The following is a 26,056-nucleotide window of genomic DNA, read 5'->3' as shown; positions in this document are numbered from 1 at the left end:
CGGAGGTACTGTCTGGGGAGGGTAGTAGAGGCATAAACCTCACAACTTTTAAAAAGTGCCTGGATGAGCACTTCAAATGTCACGACATTCATAGGTATGGGCCAAGTGCTGGAAAGTGGGAATAGATAGGACAGTGCAGACTTGATGAAACCAAAGGTGTCTTCTGTGATACATTTGTTTTTGACTTGAAAGAACTTCATTAACATTGCCCCGAGACATATTTTCCCACTAGTAGATCACCAATGGCCCACTCTGCTTCTTTAATCCAAGACCATCAGCAAAGCACTTCAGAAATCATGAACATTAGTTCCTACCAGAGGTGCAAAATAAAACCCTTCTAAACACTATCCTCGTGCTGACTGAAAGACTGTATGGTCTAAGGGATATATTTCCTCAGACTAATCTGTGATCTGGAATGAGGAGCAGAAAACAAAATGGAAAAAGCACCATCCAAATATGTCGATGCCCACAGCCTACCCATTCTCCATTGAGTTGGGGTGGGGGAAGACTTTCAAACCTGGCCTTAAAAAAATTATGGTAATTCCACACCTCACACCAAATCAAGTGCGTTATAGGTTTTGATTTCCATTAAGAACCACCGTAGTATTAAGTTTTATTATATACTGAGAGGACCAGAAATCGATCAATTCATGATGCTGGTTAAGTGCTAATAATGTATACATTTGAAATGAGGATCTTTGAATATTATTATACTTACTCAATTTGCAACATAATGATTTCAGTATTTACTATTTTAAGGGTGAATTTATTTTAAATTTTAGTTAATGCTAAATGTTACAATAGTAGACAACGGGATTTCATTCAATCTTGTTTCAGTGTGACACGTTAAGGCTTTAAATTTATTTGTAATATTCATTGAACTAATTTAGAAACTTGTTTTAGACTGGAGAAACACTTGGTTGCTATAATCCACCAGGTAAATATTAGTGAGTGTACTTATTATACTATCATGTAAGCAGCATCTTTCTTCACTAATTTTAGGAGCACAGCTATAAGACAAGAACACCATAAGAAATAGGAACAGCAGCAGGCCATTCAGCCCCTCGAGCCTGCTCTTCCATTCAACAGAATCATGACTACAACAATTCCACATAAATTTATCACCCTTTTAGAATGAAAAAGTTACTTCATGGTGATACAATAAAAATGCATGCCTGTCATCAAGTACATTTGAACCAGCATATATTTTCAACATCAATAATCTAGAAAATATTGACTAAACTCTTATTTTGTATAATTAAAAATGGAAGACTAACCTGTGAGGCATTTCCTGTCTCCCAAATCTATTTGGAGCCACTGCTGGCTCTCACCTTCAGCAGCAGCCCAGCTAGGTCCTGGAACATTAAGTCGTGCTTTGTTTGGTGACCAACTGACAGTTTGACCATTTGCGTCTGTCCATTGCCAGAATGATGTGGCATTGATCTGATGTTCAGCAATGTGTCCCAATTCCATTCCCAATGGTTGATTACAACCTAAGTAATGATAAGATGCATATATGAGAAAAGTGTGGAAATGGGGTTCAAAAAGAACATGGACTGATGGACATTAGCCACCTGGATTATTTTAGCAGAATCTAGTTTTAACTCAATTTGCACCAAGGACTAGAAAGTGGGCAAATATTACACCATTGAGAAAAATACTGAACTCACATCATTCAACAACTCCTGATAGCTACCACAATTGCAAGTTTGACTTTATTCATATACACAAACGCATCTTCGTGGAGAATTGTGTCAACCCTCCAGTGTCTCAACATTTCATAGGTTATGTGGAAACATTCCTGAGGAATTCAGAGGTTGTACTCTGGTACCTTGTCTTCACCATCATTATACATAATGAGCAAGAAATGGAACAGTTTGGTTAGCACATTGTTCAGAGTTGTTGTCCTTTCTCTTATTGGCTCTTGGATTCTCTTGCGTCTGTAAACCATGGGATAACTTATCATTTATGAGGAACAGTGGGAAATAATTCACTCAGTAACCAAACTGCCTGAACATGCCTCCTGGATAAAACAAGTCTGGCAAAACAGCTGAACTCACTATCTGCCTCTGGCAAACTCTTATTCAAAGTCGGCTTGTGGCAAGTACTGCGGTCCAGTTGAGCTTACCTTAACTGGATTCCCCAGATAGACAATAATTGGTATTGGCTCCTTAAGACTTGCCACTGCACTCTTCACTTCTATATTAATTTAACTCAAATGAATAAAGACCCTGGACCAGTCCAATACAGGCCATCTCAGCTATGGATCCAAAAATATCCAAGTCACACTTTCACTTCTAGAATCTTCCCACGCCTACATGTCTTAATGAACATTAGTTTATCACATTGATAACTCAAATAGCTAAAAGTCCCCAGCAGAATGAGGAGGTGATGCCCTTTAATGGCACAAGGCTGCCACATAATCTTTGGGAAGTAAGAGTTTAAAATGGGGTATGGATGTACAAATAATTTCAAGGAACAATGCAGGTTGACTAGGTTGTAAAATATAGCAACAGTGCATTGGAGTTCAGTTAAGAAGATCAGACTTGAAAAGCCGAGAGTTATTTTAAATTTGTAGAGTATCTTAGATAGAGAAAAGTGAGGCTTGGCCAATATTCGTTCCCTCAATCAATATTTGAAAAAAACAAATAATTAAAGTTCTATCACATTATTGTTTGAGAGAGCTTTCTATGCATGCAATTGGCTGCTGTTTTCAACATCACAAGATGAACTACAGTGCAAAACAAAGTATACTTAACTGATTATAAAACGCTTCATGACTTCTTGAGATTATGAATGATGTTTCATAAAGATATCTCGTATATATAAAGATGCACTAGAGACAGTGCAATAAAGGTCTGCAAAGATACGGTTAGAACTGAAGGCAGGATTTCCCCGTTTTCAGCTGAAATGTTTTGGTGAAAGATTCACGGATCCAGTCTTGCATGGCTCAGAGTGACTTTTCTCATACAATCGTCTGCTCCTCACCTTGTTACGAATGCATCGAAGCGACTCAGCAGCTTTTTTTATACAGCTGGAGAGGTGGAAAAGCTCATTGCTGGACGGCCTTTCCAGCATTCACTCTATTGGCAATATATCTAAAGCCCAGCTACCCACCACTTCAGATGTTGCAAGTCAGGAACTGGCTCTCATGTTATTATCCCTAAGAATATGGCTCAGAAAGACAGGTTGGTTCCCTGGAAGTCAGAGACCTACAGGCCCTGATGCATGGAGTAATGGAGACGAGCTACATTTTTTTCCAGCAGAGTTTTTAAAAAGTTCACCTATTCAATGTGGATGTCGCTGGCTGGGATGGATCATCCTAAGTACCCTTGAGAAGGTGAAGGTGAGGACACTGCAGTCCACATGTAGGCAGACCCACAATGACATTAAGGAGGCAATTCAAGGATTTTGACCCAAAGATACTGAAGAATCTGAATGAGTGGCCTGGAGAGGAACTTGTAGGTGGTGCTGCATCCATAATCTGCTGCTCTGGTGCTTCTGGATGGAAAAGGTTATGGACTTGAAATATGCTATCTAACACTTTGGTGCATCTTGTTGATAATACATACAACTGCCACTGAAAGTTGCCGGTGAAGGCATTGGATATTTGTGGATGTGTTGCCAAATCAAGCGACTGCTTTGTCCTCTTTAGTGTCAAACATTTTGAGCGTTACTCGTCCAGGCAGGTAGGAAGTATTCCATCACACTCCTGATGTGTGCCTTGTCGATGCTGGACAGGCTTTAAGGAACCAGGAGTTGGGATAAGATGCCTCTTATCCAACTCTTGTAGCCACTGTATTTATATTGCTAGTCCAGTTCAGTGGTCAATGGTAACCCACCAGATGCTGATAGCAAGGGAACTCAGTGATGGCAAATCCATTTAATGTCAAGTAATGGTAGGAAGATTCTCTTTTGGAGATAATCATTGCATTTTTGTGGTGCAAATGTTACTTGTCACTTGACAGCGCAAGCCTGGTCCAGATCTTTAAAAAAGCCAAAAGAACGGCAGGTGCTGTAAATCAGAAATAAAAACAAAAATTGCTGGAAAGCTCAACAGGTCAGGCAGCATCTGTGGACAGAAATCAGAGTTAATGGTCTGAGGAAGGATCATTTGACCCGAAACTCTGATTTCTCTCCACAGATGCTGCCAGACCTGCTGAGCCTTTCCAGTAATTTCTGTTTTTGTTATTGTCCAGATCTTGTTGTATTTGAACACTGACTACTTCATTACCTGAAAAATCACGAATTATTGTGCAATCATTGGCAAACATCCCGATTTCTGACCTTATTATGGAAAGAAGGCATTGATGGAGCAGTTGAAAATGGTCTGGGAGGAGGCCACCTTGAAGAATTCCTGCAAGTATGACATGGAGCTGAACTGATTGACCTCTAAGAAACAAACTGTCTTGTGTGCCAGATATGACTCCAAACAGCACAGAGTTTGCTCCCTGATACCCACTGATTCCAGTTTGGCTAGGGCTCCTGGATGCCTCACTCCATTGAATGTGGGATTGATGGGAAGAACTGTCATTTTCACCTCATCTCTGGAATTCAGCTCTTTTGTCCATGTTTGAACCAAGGCTGTAATGAGGTCAGAAGCTGAGTGGCCACAGGCTAAACCTAAACTGGGTGCTACTGAGGTGTTGCTTAATAGCACCGTTGATGACACCTTCCATGGCTTTACTGATGATCGAGAGAAGTGTGATAGGACATTAATAGGCTTGTTGGATATGTCCTGCATTTTGAATACAGAACATACTTGGACCATTTTCCACATTGTCCGAAAGATGCCAGTATTTAGCTGGAGCAGTTTAGTTAGGGATAGGGAAAGTTCTGGAGCACAAGTCATCAGGATTATTGCCGAAGTATTAGCGCAATGAAGTCCATCCCAAGATCTGAATGGACCTCTGGACTGCCAGTTGATTAGCCCTTTGACCATTGTTGGACAAGACATTGGAACTGAGCAAGGCCCACGCCCTGACCGACTTTGCAGGTCAACTCAAAGTGAGCAATGCCCAGCCGCCGGTCTGAAATTTCCACGGTGGCCTGACCAACTGAATTGTCACCCCAGGATTGGTTGAACTTGACCCAATAGATTGACTGCAAGAATATAGATCCATGGAATCTAGGAAGTCAAAGTGTCTGACTGACTATGACCAATCACCTGGATTGGAATCAGACAAACTTCTTTACATAATGTAACAACGCCCCCTCTTTCATCAGACTGCACCCTTTTGACTTTCAGACATAGTCATTAAGTTGAAGCAATGCACAGCGTTTGCCATTTAAGCTGCTGGGGCATACTGTAGCTGTGATAAATTGTCATACAGCAATATGTCCACTCCCTTTGACAGTTTTTTGCTCACCACCATGACCAGCTGGATGCCTTTCCCACTGCACTAAAAGACAAGAAAGTGCCAAGTTAGAAATCAAGCTAAGAGCTAGAAGATGTATCCTTTGTAGATGCCTGAGTTATGGCTTTGTCACTGTGTGTAACATGATCCGGCAGAAGTTTTCAACTCATAGGCGACCCTTTACTCCAATGAAAAGTGTGAAGGGCTGGAGTGGTGTAACAGTTTATCTGAGTGCCACCGTAGGTGCAGGGAGGCAGGTAGTTTGCTGCTAACAGTGTGTCAACAAAAGCTTAATGAAGATAGCAGCCACACAACATGGGAGTATGCAATACATAATGCTGGAGACACAGATAGATGATGCCAGGACTAACATTTAGTGAGTCGCGGCTGTCAGGTATCTGCTTCATTTTTACATATCAGGAACTTAAGGTGTTTAGTTTCTCAGGAAGAGGAGGAGATTTGGAAAAGGCAAAGAAACAAGGTGAGTGTGGCTGATGATAAGACACAATGCATAAAAATAGTCATAAGAATCTGAAGTTGTCTTTCAAAGCTGGAGGGGAAAATTGCAAAACCTTTTCCTGATGTCCAGGTTCAAGGTTTCTACACTCTTCTTGAATTTTGTAAACTTCCTCAGCATTGCAGGGAGGGCAAAATACAGCCTGAAATGTTTACAATCAGGAAAGAGTGAACCAATTGAATCTCTTCTCTACAGAAGATTGATAGGTAATCTGAAAGAGTTAAATTATAAATGAGATTTGACAGGGTAGACAGGGGTGAGTTGTGGCTATTTGTGCACAGTTGAAAACCAGATGGTCCAAATTTAAGGCAGTAACTAGTAAATCCAATCAGGAGTTCAGGATAACTCCCTTCTCTATTGGTATAGGAAGTTCACCACACAGAGTAACTACCATAAACTGCATACAGTGTTTTAAGGGCAGCTGGTACCTGGGAATAATATGCTGAAATGTTTAAGTGAAATCGGGGTGGGGGAAGCTCATACAGAGTAGAAACAATGAGATCAATCCACTAAGTCAATTGACATTTACATGTGCTATAAATTCTTTGTTGATCTTTTAAAATCATTCTTCTGAATTACTTCAGCAAATATTGTCTTAGACTGGCATTATTCTCATTGGAATGACATCAAATTTAAACCTGTATGGAAAAACCTATTCAGCACTTGATGGAACCACCAGTGTAACTTTGAATAGATTTTCTGCAAAGAAACCAAGTTGGTGATGGTGTCCAGCAACCCACACACCCACTTAGAAGATAATCAAGTCCCAGTGTTCTGCAAACCACAACTACCACACTGAATATTTATTGGTTTTTGCTGATCCTTTTACGTAAAGGTCCTTTTTAATTCTGCTGTTAATGTTCTGCACAGGAACAGCTCTTGTAATTTAATAAATAAGGACCTCACCAAAAAAATGCATATTCTGATAGTTATTATTTTATGACCAGACTGAAAATGATGTGATTGAAAATTCAAACTATTACATCTTGCTTTCAGATAGCAGCAGCCCTGCAAGACAAAACTTCAAGCAGCCTGGACAGTGGTAAAGACTGAACAATATCAATTTCTAAAATTAATCTATAACCATTGTTTCCTAATAGCAGTTGCAGTAAAGTTAACGTTAAGGTAATTGATGCTGTGCAAGAAAGCAAGTTTTGCCGTGGAAGGTATCAGTAGTCAGTAAGTTTCATCTGCAATTTTTTTTTTATACACAACTTATTGACTTTATGCACATGAAAATTTATCTGTTCAATTCCATAGGCTCTCTGGAGAGAATCATTCTTAATTTTTCTCATCATTTGCCCACAAGGTTTTGCATAATTGGCATATTTATCATATTACAAAAACTCAGTTGCCAATCATTCACATTGTAAACAGATTTCTGCAAAAATTCCTGTGGAGCTGCACTCTCGCCAACTTCTCTTCAACTGCCACATCAATTAGACTACTGACTATTCCACAAGCTTTACGATGTTTTCATTAGCCACACATGAGGAAATTTGCGGAAGGCTTTCTGAAAATCTGTTACATAAGAATAACAGTCATAAATTAGCATTCTTAACTCCTCAAAGAACTGCAGAAGGCTTTTAAGTTATGGTGCATTATGTCTCAAAATGAGGAGTAGAATTTCACAGTGGTGTTCCAACAGGTTTGCAGGTAGGAAAGGGCCTATAGAATTCCTCTGATGACCATCCTACCACCCTTTGCCTCCTCTTGACTTCTTTGCAATTTTATGTGGGTCAGGTGAGGCCTAACGCGGCCTATAAGCCATTGTCCTAAGTCAGGCTGTTAAGTGACCTAATAATTGCAGCAAAACAAATTAATATTCATCCAGTATTGTTTCTAATTTTGTAGGCAAATCATACTTTAGTTTTAGAAGTGAACTTCCCCTGAATGGGGGGAACTTTTAAAATGATTTTAAGTCCTATCTGTGATTATAGTTTATCCTGACCCTTAAGTGGACACTTATTTCTGCAGAAGCCAGTCCAAAGCTGGTCTCAGCTCCTGATGGCTTGCTTCCCTTTTCCACTTGTCAAATTCGAATCCATGAACTGACTCTGGTGCTGATGGTTTCTCTGGAATCCTTTCCTTTAGTCAAAGGCAAATCTTCCAGCTTCGTTTAAATCTTCCTGGAATTGGTCTTTGCAATCAAAGTGTGAGCTCTTACCTATATTCTATGTGGTAAACAATACACATTAGCTGCCTCTATCTCTCTACCCTCTCACCCTCAAATTCTTGTTTGCCTTGTCTGAAAGGTTCAAGGACATTCTAAGGAAATCCTAACAAACATTACAATAGCTTTCCATTACCTGTTTCAGGGGTGGCGTGGTGGCTCAGTGGTTAGCACTGCTGCCTCACAGCACCAGGGACCAGGTTCAATCCCAGCCTCGGGTGACTGTCCATATGGAGTTTGTACATTCTCCCAGTGTCTGCATGGGTTTCCTCCAGGTGCTCCAGTTTCGTCCCACAGTCCAAAGATGTGCAGGTTAGGTGAATTGGCCATGCTAAATTGCCCACAGTGTTCGGTGCATTAGTCAGAGTGAAATGGGTCTAGGTGGGTTAGTCTTTGGAGGGTTGGTGTGGACTTGTTGGGCTGAAGAACCTGTTTCCACATTGTAGGGAACTGAATCATTTCCCTTCCACGTCCACAGCAATGTGAATCACACATGCTTTGTATCTAGAACAAATGCTGATTAATTACCTTCTAAATCCAAGTCTATTCTTTCTTGGAATGAGTAGATTCATTCATGAAATCTGATATTCTTAACAGCTCATTATAAGACTTGGGAGACCAATAGACTATACAAAGTCATCACAGATGCCCTTATTCCAGAGCGTGAATATCTTGTACTTTCTTCCCAGGATAAATAACCTGGGTCACACTTTAACTTTTCGATAACCAAGCAGCCCAAGCTTATGTCAGGGAAGAAGTTAGAACTGCTCATATGACCTCCTTCATTCCTCCATTTTACCCAAAATGAAGAATCATTCACAAACATAACAATTTATAAAGTTAATATTTTTAACAATACTAGCTTACCATTAGTGTTAAACACAATCCGTTTATCTGACAGAGATCCACTGAAAATGCAACAAGAGGAGGAGAAATATTATTACAATATATTTTCAGTCAGACATTTAAATAGAGTAAACATAAATGACTTCTATCCCAAATGGTAGCTTGGGCTCAGTGCTCTTACTCTTTTGTAGCTTCAAGCCCTGCTACAGATTTCAGTGCACAATCTAAGACAACACTGGAGTGAAATACTAAATAAATTTTGACTTGCTCTTTTTCTTTTCCTTTCTTTAAGGTAATGAGAGACAAAGATGTGTTTGCGTAGAACTACTTTAAGCGGAGTTACTCTGACTGTAATGAATCCCTGGGGCAGATGGCACAACAAGCAGTTATCTGCAAAGTCCATGCGTTGCTTGGCAACAATATCAATGAGGAAATCTACAAGGGAGTGCTGATAGCAACCTGGAGTACCTTCTGCCACTGAAGAGTCAATGTAAAGCTGTATAGCTCTGCTTGAAGAGATGTTGCACAAGCTAATTATTCCCAATCTTCTAAAAAAATTATTACTGAAAATGATACATTTGATTCAATTCTCAACAACAATTTCTGATTTCCAAGTTGCCTTGGATTAAGGGGCTGTGGGGAGAAATTGAACATTTCAATTAATCTTAAAATATTTTGCTACCACAATAAATTTATTTCTTCATCTTCAGATTCAAATCTGTTATTGAACTGAAACAAAGGAAACTTATTACTTACTCTTTTGACAAAACACCATTTGCCAGGATACCTGGATATCGACTCAGACCTTTATGCTGAACAACATCTATATTGCCACCCAGTCTGTCTAGTATTACACCAGCATGAATGGCAGCTTTGCAAAGGGCCGACGTCTGTAAGAAACATAGTTAGTTAGATGGGCAACTTCAATGTGCTAATAAATTGGTTATTTCATTTACAAAAAGATAAAGAAATATTTCATAATCAAAGTTTCCCATCTTTTGCATTATCCTGTTTTTGAGCATGATAAATCGATTCTTGAGACCCTGGGACTACCTCCATTGGAATAGGGACAGTTAAGGGGAAATCCAAAGTTGGTAAAGAATTTCAGTCTTGCCAAAGGCCTCATCTCAGTGGTAACACTTCACTTCAGAAGCTTGAGTTCAAGTCCCACTCTAGAGTGCTGAACCAATAATTCAAGTTTCACTCCCAAAACAGTACAGAGGGGGCGCTGCCATTTAGATGAAACATTAAATCATAGCATAATGTACATTCTAAGGTGGATGAAAATATCACACATTTGATTAAGACTAGGGACTACGCCTCCTATCCTGCTTAGTACTTACCACTTTAACAAATATCACTCCACCTACTGGTTTCCAGGAATGGTGACGCACAGTTAGGAAATCTCCATTATATCGCAACCTCTGATACATCTCCTGACCTAGTCCGCATGTACAAAAGTTTGCTGAATTACAAATATTAAGTCGTCTCTTCATTTGTGTCAGCTGCTAAAATACTAGACAGCTGATAGGATGAGTAACGATGAACTTTGTCTAAACCACAACCTGTGGCTCAGAACTCCACATTCCAACAATCTTGTGTGGGAAGAACTGGCAATGAGGTATTGCTGAAACATTCACTCATGACTTTGTTTCCTCTAGAAATTACTACACAAATGGTTATGTTCCTGATCCAGGAACACCTCAAATTTAAAATTCTCACATTTTTTCAAAATCTCTCCATGTACTTCTCTATCCACAATCCCTATGATCCTCTGAGACATCTCAAATTCTTGTGTTTTAGGCAGCCCAGACAATGCCTCCACATGCCTTACTTCTAGGCTCTGTTATTCCCTCTGCCTTGCTCTTTCTCCTCTCTTAAGGAGAATCCTTAAAACTTACTACAAAAACAAGTTCTCACGAAAGAGAACTTTGACCTGAAATGTTAATTCCGCTTGCAGACGCTCTCTTGTCTACTGAGTTTTGGCAGCTTTCCTTTTGTGTTCAGTTAATTATTAAAATGTACCTTGCTAATCAATCTTTCGGGCGCTTCTCCTAAACGCTCATCATGTGAATCTGTGATGAATTTTGCAATAGTTTACTATTTTAAAAGGTGCCATGAAAATGTAAGTTGATGTTGTATTTAAAATATTATTCACCTTGTCAAAGCCCATTAGCATCTTGTATGTTCTAATGAAGTCACCTCCTACACTGCTAAACTATAGCAGGACAAATCTAGCCTGAGCATCTTTTCTCATAAGCCAACCTGTTTTAGTCTGGTAAACATTCTCTGTCCTGCTTCCAACACATTCACAAGCTTCCTCAAGTGAGGTGTTCAACAGCACGAGATGCAGTCTCACGACTGCTTTGTATAACTGAAACATAACCTCCCTACTTTTGTACCAATTCTTCTCACAATAATTTATAATATTCTACTAACTTTCCTATCTATTTGTGGTACCTCTGCACTAGTCTTTTATGATTCAATGACTAGAACACCCAGATCCCCCTCTATCTCAGAGCTGTGCAATCTCCTACCGTTTGGATAATAAGCTTCTTTTTATTCCTCTTGTGAAAAGAAATGACCATTTACCCACATTATACATCATATGCCAGATCTTTACACACTCACTCAACATACCTCTCTCCTTTTGTAGCCTTCTTACATCCTCTTCACAGCCTACCTTTCTACCTATCTTTGATCAATTGCAAAACCTGGATCAGTGTCAGTGTAGCTTTGAGCTCCCCATCATTTTATTTTCATAAGCAGGATCTATGAAATGAACAGTTAGAGAATTAAAAAGTAAAATTTTCTCAGTTGTTACTCACATGCCTATATCCTTGAGAAAAATCACCAGAGACTTCTCCTATCACAGCTTTGCAACCAGCAGGACAATTCTTGCTAAAACAAACATGAAGAGTATCAAATTAATTTCTGTTTCCCTAAACGGCAGTATAACAGGAGGTCTGCTCCAGGTTTAGAATCAGAAAAACTCCAATATTCAGATTACTATGCTTTAAAAAGATCATCAACCACAAAGATCTACTTATGTAGAAGACACTGCAACTCACTCGTCAAAGATGACATTAATTACTTGGCCTGAAATGTAACTCAAGGTTTGTAACAGGCTAAAACAGCCCTGGAGTTTAAAACTTGTCTACACAAAGTACTTGGCTGAGATTCTAAGTTTGAAATGTCTTAGCTGTGAGGAACAATAGTTTTTTTTTAAAGAGATTGGTAAATAGGTTTCTATCAGAAATTGCTTCAAAACATACTTCTTTAAAAGGACTGGCATTCTCCCAATCTTTCCATCTCAAAGCAGATAATGTTACCTTCCAAAACTAATGCCTGTAAAATTTCCTCCTTTACTTTATGATGAGAATTCCATTCCACTGATAACCAGGCTCTTCAATCGGTCTATCCAATTTCCTGCACTGCCATTCACTTTTTTTCCCTGCCCTATCAAATCCATTATATTGTTTCCTCGTGTTCTTTCTTTCACCCCAACAGCTTCTATCCTTTACCATTTAGGTATGATCCCACAAATGTGTCTTCCACTTCATTTCTTGTCAATTTCTCCACCATCCTAAAACCTGCTCCCCCACCTCCCAGAGTTGCAAGAATTGTGAACAATGATTCCCTTGTATTTCTTACAATTTAATGCAATGCATTCACTGTTCACAACGTGGTCTCCCTTGCATGGGGTAGATCATTTACTAAACACCTTGCTATGGTTCACATGAGGCCTTGAGCTTCAGGTTGCTTGCCGTCTTAATTCTCCATCTCACTCAATTCTGACTTCAGCCTCATACACTGTTCCAACAGAGCCCAATGCCAGCTTAGAAACAGCACCTCACTTTTTGATTAGACACTTCATGACCTTCTGAATGCTATGTGGAGTTCAACAATTTCTTCAGGGAGTAGATGCTCACATGAGCTCTGTCTGTTGTCAGTAACACTTTGTCGAGATCTACCTTTTTTTTTTAAAACTTGCAGCATCACCATCATTGTCCACCTGCAACACCCTTTTATCATTTAATCACACCTTCCTACCATTCTATCACAGATCTCCCTCACTGTTCTTTCCTCCAGTCCTCACAACCTCGGTTCTGCATTTGCCTATGATCTGCAATCTTCTTGCAGTTCAAATGAAAGCTAACTGGAAATGTAGATTCTTCATCCCTCCCCTCACCCATTTACTCAATGGTGATTAGACCTATCAGGTATTTCCACTAATTTCTGCTTTCACCTCAGTGATTTTTTTTGTGGTAGATGATGTAGCATTCACTCAGCTCTTTGCTTGTCTGTTATTCCAGAATATATTCTCAAATCATACAATGGAACTTGAAATCTATAACTGTTTTACACAATTAACCAAAAATCATGTTATCAGCTGGGTTAAATTACATTGAATGGTAAACGCATCATGACAATTGCATCATTTTCCAAATCAAAAAATGTGAAGAGAGAAACGTGGGTCACTATATAGCGATCACAATATCCAAATTAATCCAAACGAAGTACTTTAATTTGCTTAGATGCGAGCTATAAAGCACACATATCCTGAAGCAGAAAATTTTTCAGAGAAAGCTCAATTAGTCTGACATTTCAGTAAAGAGTTTTAAATAACTTGGAAGGCATTTCTCCAAGGTTGAAGAGTTAGAGGGAAACAATAAATTAGTTAAAATCTGGCTTGATTGTCTTTGAGGAATCACGAATGTTTACATCACAAATGAAGACCATTTTGTCTCCGTTTCTGTATTAGCCCGTAGAACGACTCACCAAGTGCCCTTCTTTTCCTTTTCCCCTGCAGCCCTACAAATCTTTGCATTTCAGATTATGATCCAAATTCCCTTTTGAAAGCCTCAGTTGAACAGCACATGAACAGGCTGTTCATTCCAGATCCTAATCACTCACCGCATGAAAACATTTACAAGTTGCCACTGCTTTTATTGCCAATTACTTCAGATTTGTACCCACTGGTGCATCAACCCTCCATCAACAGGAACAGTTTCATCCTATCTATTCTATTTTGTACGCTGATCAAATTTCCAATCAGACTTCTTATCTCTATGGGATAAGTCTGGGCTGTTCTCCATCTTCACACATGTCCTGGGGCCATTCTCATGAATCTTTTCTCTATCCTTTCCACTTTCTTTTTAAAATGTTTGCTTTTGTATTTTATACACATATTAGCAAAGTCCAGGCTACTGTAGGTTTTATTAACTGTGCTTGCAATCTGTCCTGCCAGCTTCTATTATTTATACAAATATATATCAGGTCCCATTGCTCCTGTACCTCCTTAGAATCATAATTTTTAAATTTTCTGTTATCTCTCTATGTCTATCCACGAAAAATCACTTCTTGGTGCTAACTTTTACCAGAGTTTAGATTAGAGTGGTGCTGGAAAAGCACAGCAGGTCAGGCAGCATCCAAGGAGTAGGACCCCTTGGATGCTGCCTGACCTGCTGTGCTTTTCCAGCACCACTCTAATCTGAACTCTGGTTTCCAGCATCTGCAGTCCTCACATTTGCCTAGTTAACTTTTACCAGCCATTTTATTTCATCAACCTGTCGTTATCCTTTTGGAAGTTCGACACTGTATTCCTCATGGTCCACACACTTGAAAGTTTTGTACCCTCCACAAATTTTGCTGTGTACATTGAGGTATAGGCCATTAATATCGATCAGGAAGAACAGACATCCTATCACCAATCCCTGGGGAACTCCAATGTGTACCTTCCTTCAATTTGTAAAATAATTGCTTCACCATTAATTACACTTTATTTCCAGCCTCTCAGCTAATTTTTCATCCATTCCCTGGACTTTTCATGCTTCTACCAGGTAATTATTTTACTCATGTGACAATGTTAGTCTGGTACCTTAGAGTTTTGAAAATTACTGCCAGAGGTCCTAATGTCTTCTCCCTTACCTGCTTCAACAGCCTTGGCCACATGTCACCTGGGCTTGTGGATTTATACACTATCAGGCTGCTAAACCAGTACTTCATCACTCTCTCTATGTTAAATTCTTTTAATATTTACACAGCCCTCAATCCTGATGTCTATACCTGTATCCTCCTTTTCCATTGTGAAGACTGATGCAAAGTATTCAGTGAGTACTGTTCACATCCAGATTACCTCTGTGGCACCCAGTGGGCCCAACTCTTTAACTTTGTGTTTTTCTCCCTTTACTCTATCCACGAAAAATCACTTCTTGGTGCTAACTTTTACCAGAGTTTAGATTAGAGTGGTGCTGGCACTCTCTTACTTTTCCTAATTTCCATAATTACCCCCTTGAACTTTTTATACTCCTCCTGGAACTCTCCATTATTGAGCCCTCAATATCTGCCATAGCTTTGCTATCTTTCTTAATCCTAATCTTGACATCTAAGGAACTCTGGTCTTGGATCCACTCTTTGACTTTGAGGGAATATATTTGTCCTGGTACTCTCATGATTTCCCCCTTGAATGCCTCCTAATTCTCTAAGACAGTTTTATCTGCACGTGACTGCTCCTAGTTCACTTGCAAATTAGTCTTTAATAATCAATGTTAATAAAATTTACCTTTCCTCAGTTTAGATTATTTTTACTTCTGGCCCATCCTTATCCCTTTCTAAAAGTAACCTAAATCTAGCTAAGCTATGATGACAGTCTCTAAAATGCTCCCCAACTGAAATGCTTCATTCTGCCCCAGCTCATTTCAAATTTAATATCCAGAGCTGACCCCTCCCTTCTTGGGCTATATACTGGCTAAAAACGTTCTCTTGGATGCAATTTAATAATTTTTCCCTCCCTATTCTGCACACTATAACTACCCCAGTTAATATCTGGGTCATTAAATTTCTATGTCATTCCTTCCTTATTATTCTTAAACTTCTCTGAAATTTGATTACATATTTGATCCTCTATCTCTCCTTGACTAGAGTCCTATGGTGACACCCAATGGAGTTTGCTCCTTTTATGTATTTCTTTTTATTTCTACTCACATGCTCTCATTAATCATCAAATAAAAGCCTCCTTACTGTTATAATTGATTCCTTGATTGTAAACCCTTGCCTATTCTATCATCTGGTCTATCTTATCTGAATGTTTTACAACCAGGAATGTTGAACTACCAATCCTACCCATCTTTCGGCCAAGTCTCAAACATAGCTATGATATCATACTCCCCAGTGTCTATCTGTGCCCTTAGTTAATCTACTTTATTTCTCAAACACCTTGCATTAAAATGTACTCCATTTAGAATTGAGATGAGCAAGGCTCTATCTATCCAATATTTCCTTTGCATCCCTGATTCACTCACTTGAGTTTTAATTCCATCTGAATCACTTGCTCCTCTGAACTACTTACAAGAATCCAAGGTCCCTGACAATTGAGTTAAATCTAAGCCAACAGCATTTGCAAACCTCCCCACAAGGATGTTTGATCCCGTTTCTTCTCATATGTAAGCCGTTCAACATGTACAGACCTCCTCTAGGAACAGTCCCATTGCCTCAGGAATTTAAATCCCTCTCACCTGCAACCTCTCCTCAGCCAGACATTCATCCTTTCTATCCTTCTTCTGTTATACTCACTTCTGCAGGGTACCAGGAGTAATCTGAAGATTACTACGTTTAAAAGTCTTGCTTTTTGATTTATGACCCCTAACTTCCGATCATTAGTTTTCAGGTCCTCATTTCTCTTTCTTCTGATCTCACTGTTCCCAACATGGACCATGACCTCTGGTGTTTCACCCGGCTTCTTCAGAACACCCTATTACCATTCCATTCCACGACATCCTGGACACTTGCAACAAGAAGGCAACGTACCATCCTGGGGTCCCAGCTATAGCCACATAAGGGCCTGCCTACTCTCCTCACTGATAAAACACCTACCACTGTTGTCCTTCCACATGTTTTCCTCCCTGACTCTGATCAGCTGGATCACCTACAGTACCTAGTTCTTGTTTGTGGCTGGCCTCCACAGAAAAACCTTCACTCTCACCAATTCCTAAGGCTAAGAGATAGTTTGTAAATGAAATGCAATCAGGGATTCCCTCACTACCTGCCTTCTGCCTGATGGGCATCCATCCCTCTCTGCCGGTAGGTTTTTAAGCTGCAAGGAGGGGATATCCTGAAACCTGTTATCCATGAATCTCTCAGCCACGTGAATGCACTACAGTGGTCTCCAACTGATGGCACCGCCTGTTCATGTGGTCATCCAAGAGTGACCAGCATTTCCCACGTAGTGCAGAATGTGCAAATCACAGGCTGGAGCTTCCCCTTAACAAAACAGAATACACACCATTCGCTGCTCATAGAATTGTAGAATCATAGAATCCCTACAGTGTGGAAACAGGCCATTTGCACCAACAAGTTCACACTGACCCTCTGCAGAGTATCCCACCCAAACCCATTCCCTATTACACTAAATTTACCCCTGACTAATGCACCTAACCTACACATCCCTAAACACTGTGGGCAATTTAACATGGATAATTCACCTAACCTGCACATCTTTGGCTTGTGGTGAGAAACAGGAGCACCCAAAGGAAACCCATGCAGACACGGGGAGAATGTGCAACCTCCACACAGATAGCCACCCAAGGCTGGAATCGAAGCTGGGTCCCTGGTGCTGTGAGGCAGCAGTGCTAACCACTGAGCCCCTATGTTATGTTAATCCTACTTAAGTACAGACTAAAACATTCTTCTTCTTGTTCAGGTCTCGAGTTCTTCCAAGTCTGCTGCCTGTTTGTCTGCTTCTCTGTGAGAAACCTCACCCTTTCCTGCATCTCTCACTGATACTGACTAGTTGTCACAGGGTCCTCAGCTTGCCCACTGCCCTTCAACACAAGAGAACATATGAGTATGGGGATTATGCTGGAAGTGTATAAAATGCTGGTTGGGCAACAACTGGACAACCATGTGCAGCTCTAGTCAGCACAATACAGGAAAGATGTGATTGCACTATAGAGGGTGCTGAGAAGATTTACCAGGAGATTGCCTGGGCTGCAGGATCTAAATGCGAGGCAAGATTGGATTGGCTGTAATGGTTTTCTTTGGAGCAGCGAAGGTTTGGAGGGGTAATAAAAAGCTGGAGAAGCTTAGCAGGACTTGTACCATTTGCAGAGATACACCATTAATATTGAATCTGACTGATTTACTTTACTCTGTGATCTATTGGGTCTTCTTTGTGCTCTTTCCTATAGTCCTGGCAGCAAACATCAAGTTCTAGACACTGCCAGAACTGTTGGCAGAAACTCCAAAGGGGTACTTCATTTCACTGAGGGGGTCACAGAGTCTGAGGAAGTCTGACTCGCTACTAACTTAGCTCACCTGCGGTGCATGAGGCCTGCCATTCAGGCTTTACCAAACCGGCACCTGAGGGGTGTAATAAGTGCTACATTAAAGACTTGTGAGCACATGGAATAAGAGGGACAGCTGCAACACAGGCAAGAATTTTATGAGGATATCGCCAAAACACTTTGCCCTATGTAGTTGCTATCCTTCTTATGATTGAGCACACAAGTCTGTCATGTAGCACTTGATCAAATGCCTTTTGGCAGTCCTTTTCCTCACATCAGCAGAATTATCCTCATCAATACACACTGTTACCACATCAAAAAGACTCAACCAACTTAGTTAAACATGCTTTCCCTTGAAAAATTGTATGTTGGTTTTTCTTAATGATTGGCATTTGCCAAAATGACTGTTAATTTTGCCCAAGTTATCACTTTGAAAAGTTTCCCAATGAGGTTAAAATGAGTAACCTATAGCTGGGCTTATTTTTACATCTTGTTGTGAACATGTATGTCTTCAAGATAGTAACAGGAAAAGACAAGGTAGATAAAGATAAACTATTTCCACTGCTTGGAGATTTGAGAACTAGGGAGCCTAGTCTGAGAATTAGGGTCAGATGGTCCAGGAGAGATGTTAGGAAACACTTCTGCACACAAAAAGTGGCCGATTTTGAAATTCTCTTCCACGAATGGCAATTGGTGCTGCATCTGCTGCACCATTTGTGAATTTTAACTCAGAGAGATGAATTTTGTTAATCAAAAGGTATTAAAGGATGTTGGTCAAAGGCAGATAGATGGAGTTCAGCCAAAATCTAACTGAAATGCAGAACATGCTTTAGAGGCTGAATGGCCTACTCCTGGACCTCCATCCCCATCTGCCCAGTCTTCCAGCATCATCCAAGTCTCCAGAAGACTAGAAAATTATGGCCAGTGGCTCTGCAATTTTTACTATCACTTTTCTCAGTAGCTTTGGATCTCTCTCATCCAGTTCTGGTGTTTTATCAAATTTAAGTATAGACAGCTTATGAAATACCTCTTCATTCTCAACTTTAAATGTTTCAGTGTTTGAACTACCTGCCAGTTCACTGCAACCTGAGCAGAATTTTACTTGGTGAAGACAAACGCGAAATATTCATTTAATACCTCAAATGTGCCCTTGTCTCCATGAATGAGAAACAATCTCGCTGAAACATATAGAATTCTTAAGGGGCTTGACAAGGTAAATGCTGAGAGGATATTTCCCCTCATGGGATAGTCTAGGACTAGTGGGTATAGTCTCAGAATAAAGTCTCAGCATGTTTAACCAATTTAAGACTGAGATGCAGAGGAATTCCTTCTCTTCGAGGGTTGAAGGCCTTTGGAATTCCTTGCCAAAGAGAACTGTGGGAGCAGAGTTCTTGTGTATATTTAAGGTGGAATTGGAAAGAACGTTAATGAGCTGGGGAAATCAAATCTTGGCATTTATTGCAAAAGGACTGAATTCTTAAAGTGAAAAAGCATTGTTACAATTTTAAAAGGCATCAGTGAGACTACACCTGGAGCACTGTGTCCAGTTTTGGTCTCCCTACTTGAGGAAGAATATGGTGACACTGGAGGCAGTTCCAGGAGATTCACCAGATTTATTCCAGCGATGAAAGGCCCTTCATAGAAGAAGCAGTTGAATAGTTTGGGCTTGGATTCACTGGAGTTCAGAATAATGAAGGGAGTTTCATGGAGTATATGAAATGCTGAAGGGAATTGATAAGATGGACATTGAATTGATGCTGCCTCTTGTGGGTTGGTCTAGAATAAGTAGTCATAGACATTGAGTGAGAGGAGGGAGGCTCAAAACTGAGATGAGGAGAAACCACTTCTCTCAGAGGGTTGTGAATCTGTGGAACTCACTGCCACAGAGTGCAGTGGAGGGAGAATCAATCAACAGATTCAAGAAAGAAATAGATATGTTTCTGATGAAAAGCAGGATAAAGGGCTATGGGGAGCAGGCAGGAAAGTGGAATTGAAACCAGGATAAGATTAGCCATAACCATGTTAAATGGTATAGCGGGCTCGAAGGACTGTATATTGCCTAACCCCACTTTTAATTCTCATGTTCCCATCAAGGGATACAGAAAAAGGACAGGAAAATTGACATGAGAAATGGTGGATCAACCATGATCCTACTGAATGGCAGAACAAGATCAAGGCGCTGAATGGTCTACTCTTTGTTCATTTTCTCTTATGGACTTAGTATCATCCATGTGAAAGCTTCATGACTATATTTGAACTCTCTTTCTCAAGGGCAAACTTGACTGCTAATTTTTCATCCAATTTATGAGTCAGATCCACTTTGTAAAATTCTTTCATGGGATATCGGTGTCATTGGCTATGCCAAGATTTATTGCCATCGAGAAGATGAGCTGGCTGCTTGAACCATTGCAGTCGATTTGGTGTAGGTATCTAGTCAATGACGTTTGGGATGGCCTGCTGGAATTTTGATTAAGCCAAAGAAGGGACAGTAACATTCTTGCTAAACAGGATGGAAACTGATATCAGAGGAACTTGCAGGCAGTATTGTTCCCATGTAGCTGCTGCTGCCTTTCTCTTCCGAATTGTAATGGTTATCAGTTTGCAAGGTGCTGTCCAAGGCACTTTGGTGAATTTCTTGTACATGGTAGATACTGTGGTTACTGAGCATCAGTGGTGGAGGCAGAGAATATTTATAGATTTGGATGAATCAAGCAGACTGTTTTGTCCATTATGATGTCAAGCTTCTTGAGCGTTGTTGGACCTGCACTCATTTAGGCAAGTGGAGTGCATTCCATTGCACTCCTGGTGCATACCTTGTTCATGAAGGACAGGCTTTGGGATGTCAGGAGGTGGGTTACCCACTGTAGGATTCTAAACCTCTGATGTACTTTGTCCTTTTTAATTTACTCGTGGGATGTTGGCATCGGTAGCTGGCCAGGAGTTCATTTATTGCCTGTCCTTAATTGCCCTTGAGAAGGTGGTGGTGAGCTGCAGTCCACATGCTGTAGCTCGACCCACAATGCCCTTAGCGAGGGAATTCCAGGATTCTGACCCAGCAATATTGAAATAATTGTGATATATTTTCAAGTTAGGATGGTACATGGCTTGATGAGGAACTTGAAGGTGGTGGGATGCCCATGTGTCTGCTACTCTTGTCCTTCTAGATGGAAGTGATTGTGGGTTTGGAAGGGGCTGTGTGAGGAAATCTGCTGAATTTCTGCAGTGCACACTGCTGCTACTGCATGTAGGTGGGTGAGGGAATGGATGCTTATGGATGTACCATTAATCAAGTGGACTGCAATGTCCTGGATGTTGTCAAGCTTTTTGAATGTTGTTGAAGCTGCACTTATTCAGGAGAGTCATACCCCTAAGTTGTGTCTTGTAGGTGAGTTACTCATTGCAGTATTTCTAGCTTCTGACCTGCTCTTGTTGCTACATGACCTGTCCAGTTGAGTTATGGTCAATGGTAACCCCCCGGGTGTTGATAGTGAGGCATTCAGTGATGGTAATGTCATTGAATGTCAAGCAATGATGGTTAGATTGTTTCTTAATGGCGATGGTCATTGCCTGGCATTTGTGTGGTACAAATGTTATTTGCCTTTTGTTAGCCCAAACTTGTATATTATTCAGGTTTTTCCACATTTGGATGTGGACTGCTTCAGTGTCTGAGGAGTCATGAAGGTGATTATTAACAAACATCCCTCCTTCTGACATTATGATGGAGGTTGTATTATTTATGAAGCAGCTCTAGATGGTGAATCGTATAATACCATTTTACCCTGTTGAAATTGGCTTTCCCCGATTAGTTATTTTTAAATTATTTTGTAGGATATGGATATTTATTATCCATCCTTGACTGCCCTTAGAATGATGTTATAAATCACACAACACCAGGTTATAGTCCACAGGTTTAATTGGAAGCACTAGCTTTTGGAGCACTGCTCCTTCATCACAGCCACCTGTTGGACTATAACCTGGTGTTGTGTGATTTGTAACTTTGTACACCCCAGTCCAACACCAGCATCTCCAAATCATGACTTAGGATGATGGGTTATGAACTCTTTTTAAACTCTGCAGCCCATTGGGAGGTAGGTACACTCACAGTACTGTTTAGAAGGCAGCTTAGGCTTCTGACCTGGTAATAGTAAAGAACAGCAATATATTTACAAAGCAGGATGGTGTGCAGATTGGAGGGGAATTTGCAGCTTGTGGTATTCCCATACATCGACTGCCTTGGTCTTTCTAGGAGTCAGCAGTCTCACGTTTGGAAGGTGCTGTTGAAGGGGCGTTGTTTGATGCAGGACATTGTTTAGATGGTATACACTGCTGCCACTGTGCATCAGTGATGAGAGGGATGAATGTTGAAGGCTAGGGATGAGGTGCCAATCAAGTGGGCTGCTTTAATCAGTTGCTCTTTCTCTGGGTATTCTTCCTTGCCATTCTCCATAATCAAACTTACGAATAAATCTTACAACGCAACGATCATTGTCCTCGAGATATTCCTGATTGCTACTTGACCCACTTGACCCTCCTCATTCTCATGAAATAGTTTGAGCAATGTCTGCTTTCTCATTGGACAGAAGTGGTATTACTGCAGAAAATTTAGCTGAACACATGCTAGGAATTCTCTGCCCTTTACACAAGGAGGACATGATGCCTAAGTTGTAGTGTCACTGGATTACAAATCCCACTAGCTGACGTTCTGGCGACATGGATTCAAATTCCACTAGTGCACTGATGGAATTTAAACTCAATTGTTAAATCTGGCAAATAAAGTTACTTTCAATAAATTTTGAGCATGACACATCATCAATTATTGTAAAAGCCCATTCTTTTTGTTTTTTTTAAATCTAGTCTACATGTGACTTGAAATCTACAGCAATGATTCTCAACTCCTCTCTATAATAGTCCAAGCAAACCATGCAGTTCAAGGGCAGTTGGAATAGGCAACAAATGCTTAGAGACCTTGATTAATACGGTCAATGGACTGAGGAGCGGCAGATGGAGTTTAATTTGAAAAAAATGCGGGGAATTGCATTCTAGTAAAACAAACAAGGGCAGGACTCATGCAGTTAATGGTAGGACCCTGGGCAGTGTTGTAGAACAGAGACACCTAGGGGTCCAGGTACATAATTCTTTGAAATATGCATCACATGTAGACAGGGTGGTTAAGAAAGTGTTTACATGCTTGCCTTCATTTGGGTATAGGAGTTGGGATGTCACGTTGAAATTGCGCAGAACATTGGTGAGGTCACTTCTGGAGTACTGCGTCTAGTTCTGGTCACCCTGCCACAGGAAGGATATTATTAAATTGGAGCGGGTTCAGAAAAGATTTACCAAGATGTTGCCGGACATGGAAGGTTCGAGTTATAAAGAGAGGCTGGATAGACTAGGAAGTTTTTCACTGGAACATAGGAAGTTGAGGAGTGACCTTAGAGAGGTTTACAAAAACATGCGGGGCATAGATAAGATGAATAGCATGGGTCTTTTCCCTAGGGTGGGGAGTTCAAAACTAGAGGGCATATTTTTTAAGATGAGAGAAAAAAAATTTAAAAAGGACATGAGAGACAATGTTTTTATACAGAGTGTGGTTTGCATGTAGAATGAACTGTCAAAAGGAGTGGTGGCTTCAGGTACAGTTACATTTAAAAGACACTTGGATAAGCACATGAATAGGAAAGATTTGGAGGGATATGGGCCAAACATAGGCCAGTTGGGACTAGTTTGGTTTTGGAACATGGTCGCCATGGATTAGTTGGACTGAAGGATCTGTTTTCATGCTGTATGACTCTATGCCTCTATAACATCCAAATTTCTTATAAGTTAGAATAAATTATCAGTATCCCAGTCTAATTTTGAACAATTAGAGACCCCATTATATCTACTCTATAATTTTTCCACTTCTCGGTAACTTCCTTGCAAATACTCCCTACCTCTTCCCCATTACTTGGTGGTCTATAGACGACACTAAGCAATGTAACTGCACCTTTCTTGTTTCTTAGTTTCAGCCAAATAGATAAATTATTTCTACAAGGATGTTCTCTCTCTGTAGCACCATTAGTTCTCTGAAATCATACTGCCACACTTCCCTTCTAATACATTCTTAGTACCTTGCATCCACAAATACTTAAAAGCCAGTCCTGCTTCCCTTTGAGCAAGGCATCTGTTAACATCAAAACTAATGACCCCATCCCGACCCTGATCTTCTCACCACCTTATCAAGTTGCAGGTTCAACCTGATATTTCTTAAATTAATGCAGAAAACCACGGAACCTCAATTTTCACTGATTTAAGTTGCATTTCTTCAGGCAATGTCTTGCACTTGTTTGGCCACTTTCCCATCTAACCGTGACAAAAATAACTAACACAACCATTGGAAACACCCATCCAAAATGTCATAATTAATACTGCAGAATAATATACAGAAAAAAGTATCTATTCAGAGAAAAACAATTGATTTGAAGCCTTACCTGAACTGTGGCTCATCATAATGATTTCCTTTATCCAGACAGGTAATTAGATCTGCATAGAATACAAATCTACGTCAATGCACATTATAATTCCAGCCTGTACTACAGCTACGATGACCTTTGAAAGTGAAATATCACATCAGAATATCTTTTTACAAATCCATAACTGAGGGCAGTTAATTAAGTCAACTGTGTATTTTATTACATGGGGATTCTACTGTTATGATTTCACCCACTTCTCTGTGGATATAAAGTTAATGAGTTCAATAATTTAAAAATTTTAATTCAACCTCATTTATATTTCAGAGACTGCCTACATTATTTAAAAACTGTAAAACAACTGGAATAACTAAACAATATGTGACAGTTAAATAATAAGACATCACATTTGACTAGATTACCGGTACATAAATTGCCAACTTTCAGCATTTACATTAGATATTATCACAGTTGCAGCAATATTAGTCATTCCTATGAGTGGACCTCAGGTCCCTTAGATTTGGAGTACATTTTTTGTTATGGACCATACCAAAGTTCCTGAAAGTATTTTGAGGAAGGTAGCCCCTAGTCACTAACTTTTTCTTATTTTAAAGGCAAATGTGAAGTGCTGTGTTTCAGATGCAACATGACTGGTCACACTACTCGACGGTAAGCAAAACACAATTTATTCAAACATTATAGTTAAAATACAAAAAAAGTAAGAAGAACTTAAAATAACTTAACTCTACTGGAAAACATAACAGAATAATTGATACAGCAACTATTACTAAATAACTATCCAAAAAAGTAACATTCAATAAACACCGCTTGGCAAAAAGGCAAATTCAGAAATCAAATTTTCTCACATGCAATGTTCACATAGGAAGAGAAACCCCAACTTCTAGTTGTGACCAAGAGAGGGGAAAAAATAGCTTCTACTTCTTCAAAACTCCAGCAACTTCTGCCGAATCTAAAAGCTAAAGAAAACCTAGAAATCCTGTCATGTAAGAGCTGCCCACACCCATCCAGTATGCTTCTTCGTTCCAACTTTTAAAAATACCTAAGGCCTTACGAGCTGTTTATGTTACCACAGGCTTCACACCGCCTCTTGTTAAATCTCTCTCTTAAAATAAACCAGGACAAAGTACATCTCTTAAAGTCACAGCATTGCCACACTTCCATTGTGTAACAATTTGTCAAATGACAGTATAACCTGGGATTTGTTACAATTAAATATTTTTGTGAACTTAGCCCCTGCAATCTCATACGTGTTATCACTGTTCTGTATTCTTAAGCCCAAAGTGAAATACTGAAATGGTGCATAATTTTAAACATATATATTTAATATATATAATTATCCCTTCTCTTCCCATACATAGAATCATATATTCAGAGTCATAGAGCGTGGATACAGGTTCTTTGGTCGAACC

At 39.9% G+C, this 26,056-nt stretch overlaps 1 protein-coding gene across 1 annotated transcript in view; it reads right to left on the bottom strand.

The window, feature by feature from the left end:
- Positions 1-26,056, bottom strand: part of dcbld1 (discoidin, CUB and LCCL domain containing 1) — a 106,444-nt gene that overhangs the window by 25,652 nt on the left and 54,736 nt on the right. The window contains exons 4-8 of the mRNA XM_072555827.1: positions 24,648-24,699; positions 11,722-11,794; positions 9,650-9,783; positions 8,915-8,955; positions 1,278-1,493 (exon numbers count right to left, since the gene is read on the bottom strand). Coding sequence (XP_072411928.1) covers positions 1,278-1,493; positions 8,915-8,955; positions 9,650-9,783; positions 11,722-11,794; positions 24,648-24,699 — 516 coding nt within the window. The remainder of the gene's footprint in view (positions 1-1,277; positions 1,494-8,914; positions 8,956-9,649; positions 9,784-11,721; positions 11,795-24,647; positions 24,700-26,056) is intronic.

This window comes from Chiloscyllium punctatum, chromosome 3 (genome assembly GCF_047496795.1).
Source record: "Chiloscyllium punctatum isolate Juve2018m chromosome 3, sChiPun1.3, whole genome shotgun sequence".
Taxonomy (NCBI): Eukaryota; Metazoa; Chordata; class Chondrichthyes; order Orectolobiformes; family Hemiscylliidae; genus Chiloscyllium; species Chiloscyllium punctatum.
Note: the sequence above shows the minus strand (reverse complement) of the source record. Positions and strands in the feature narration are given on the sequence as shown.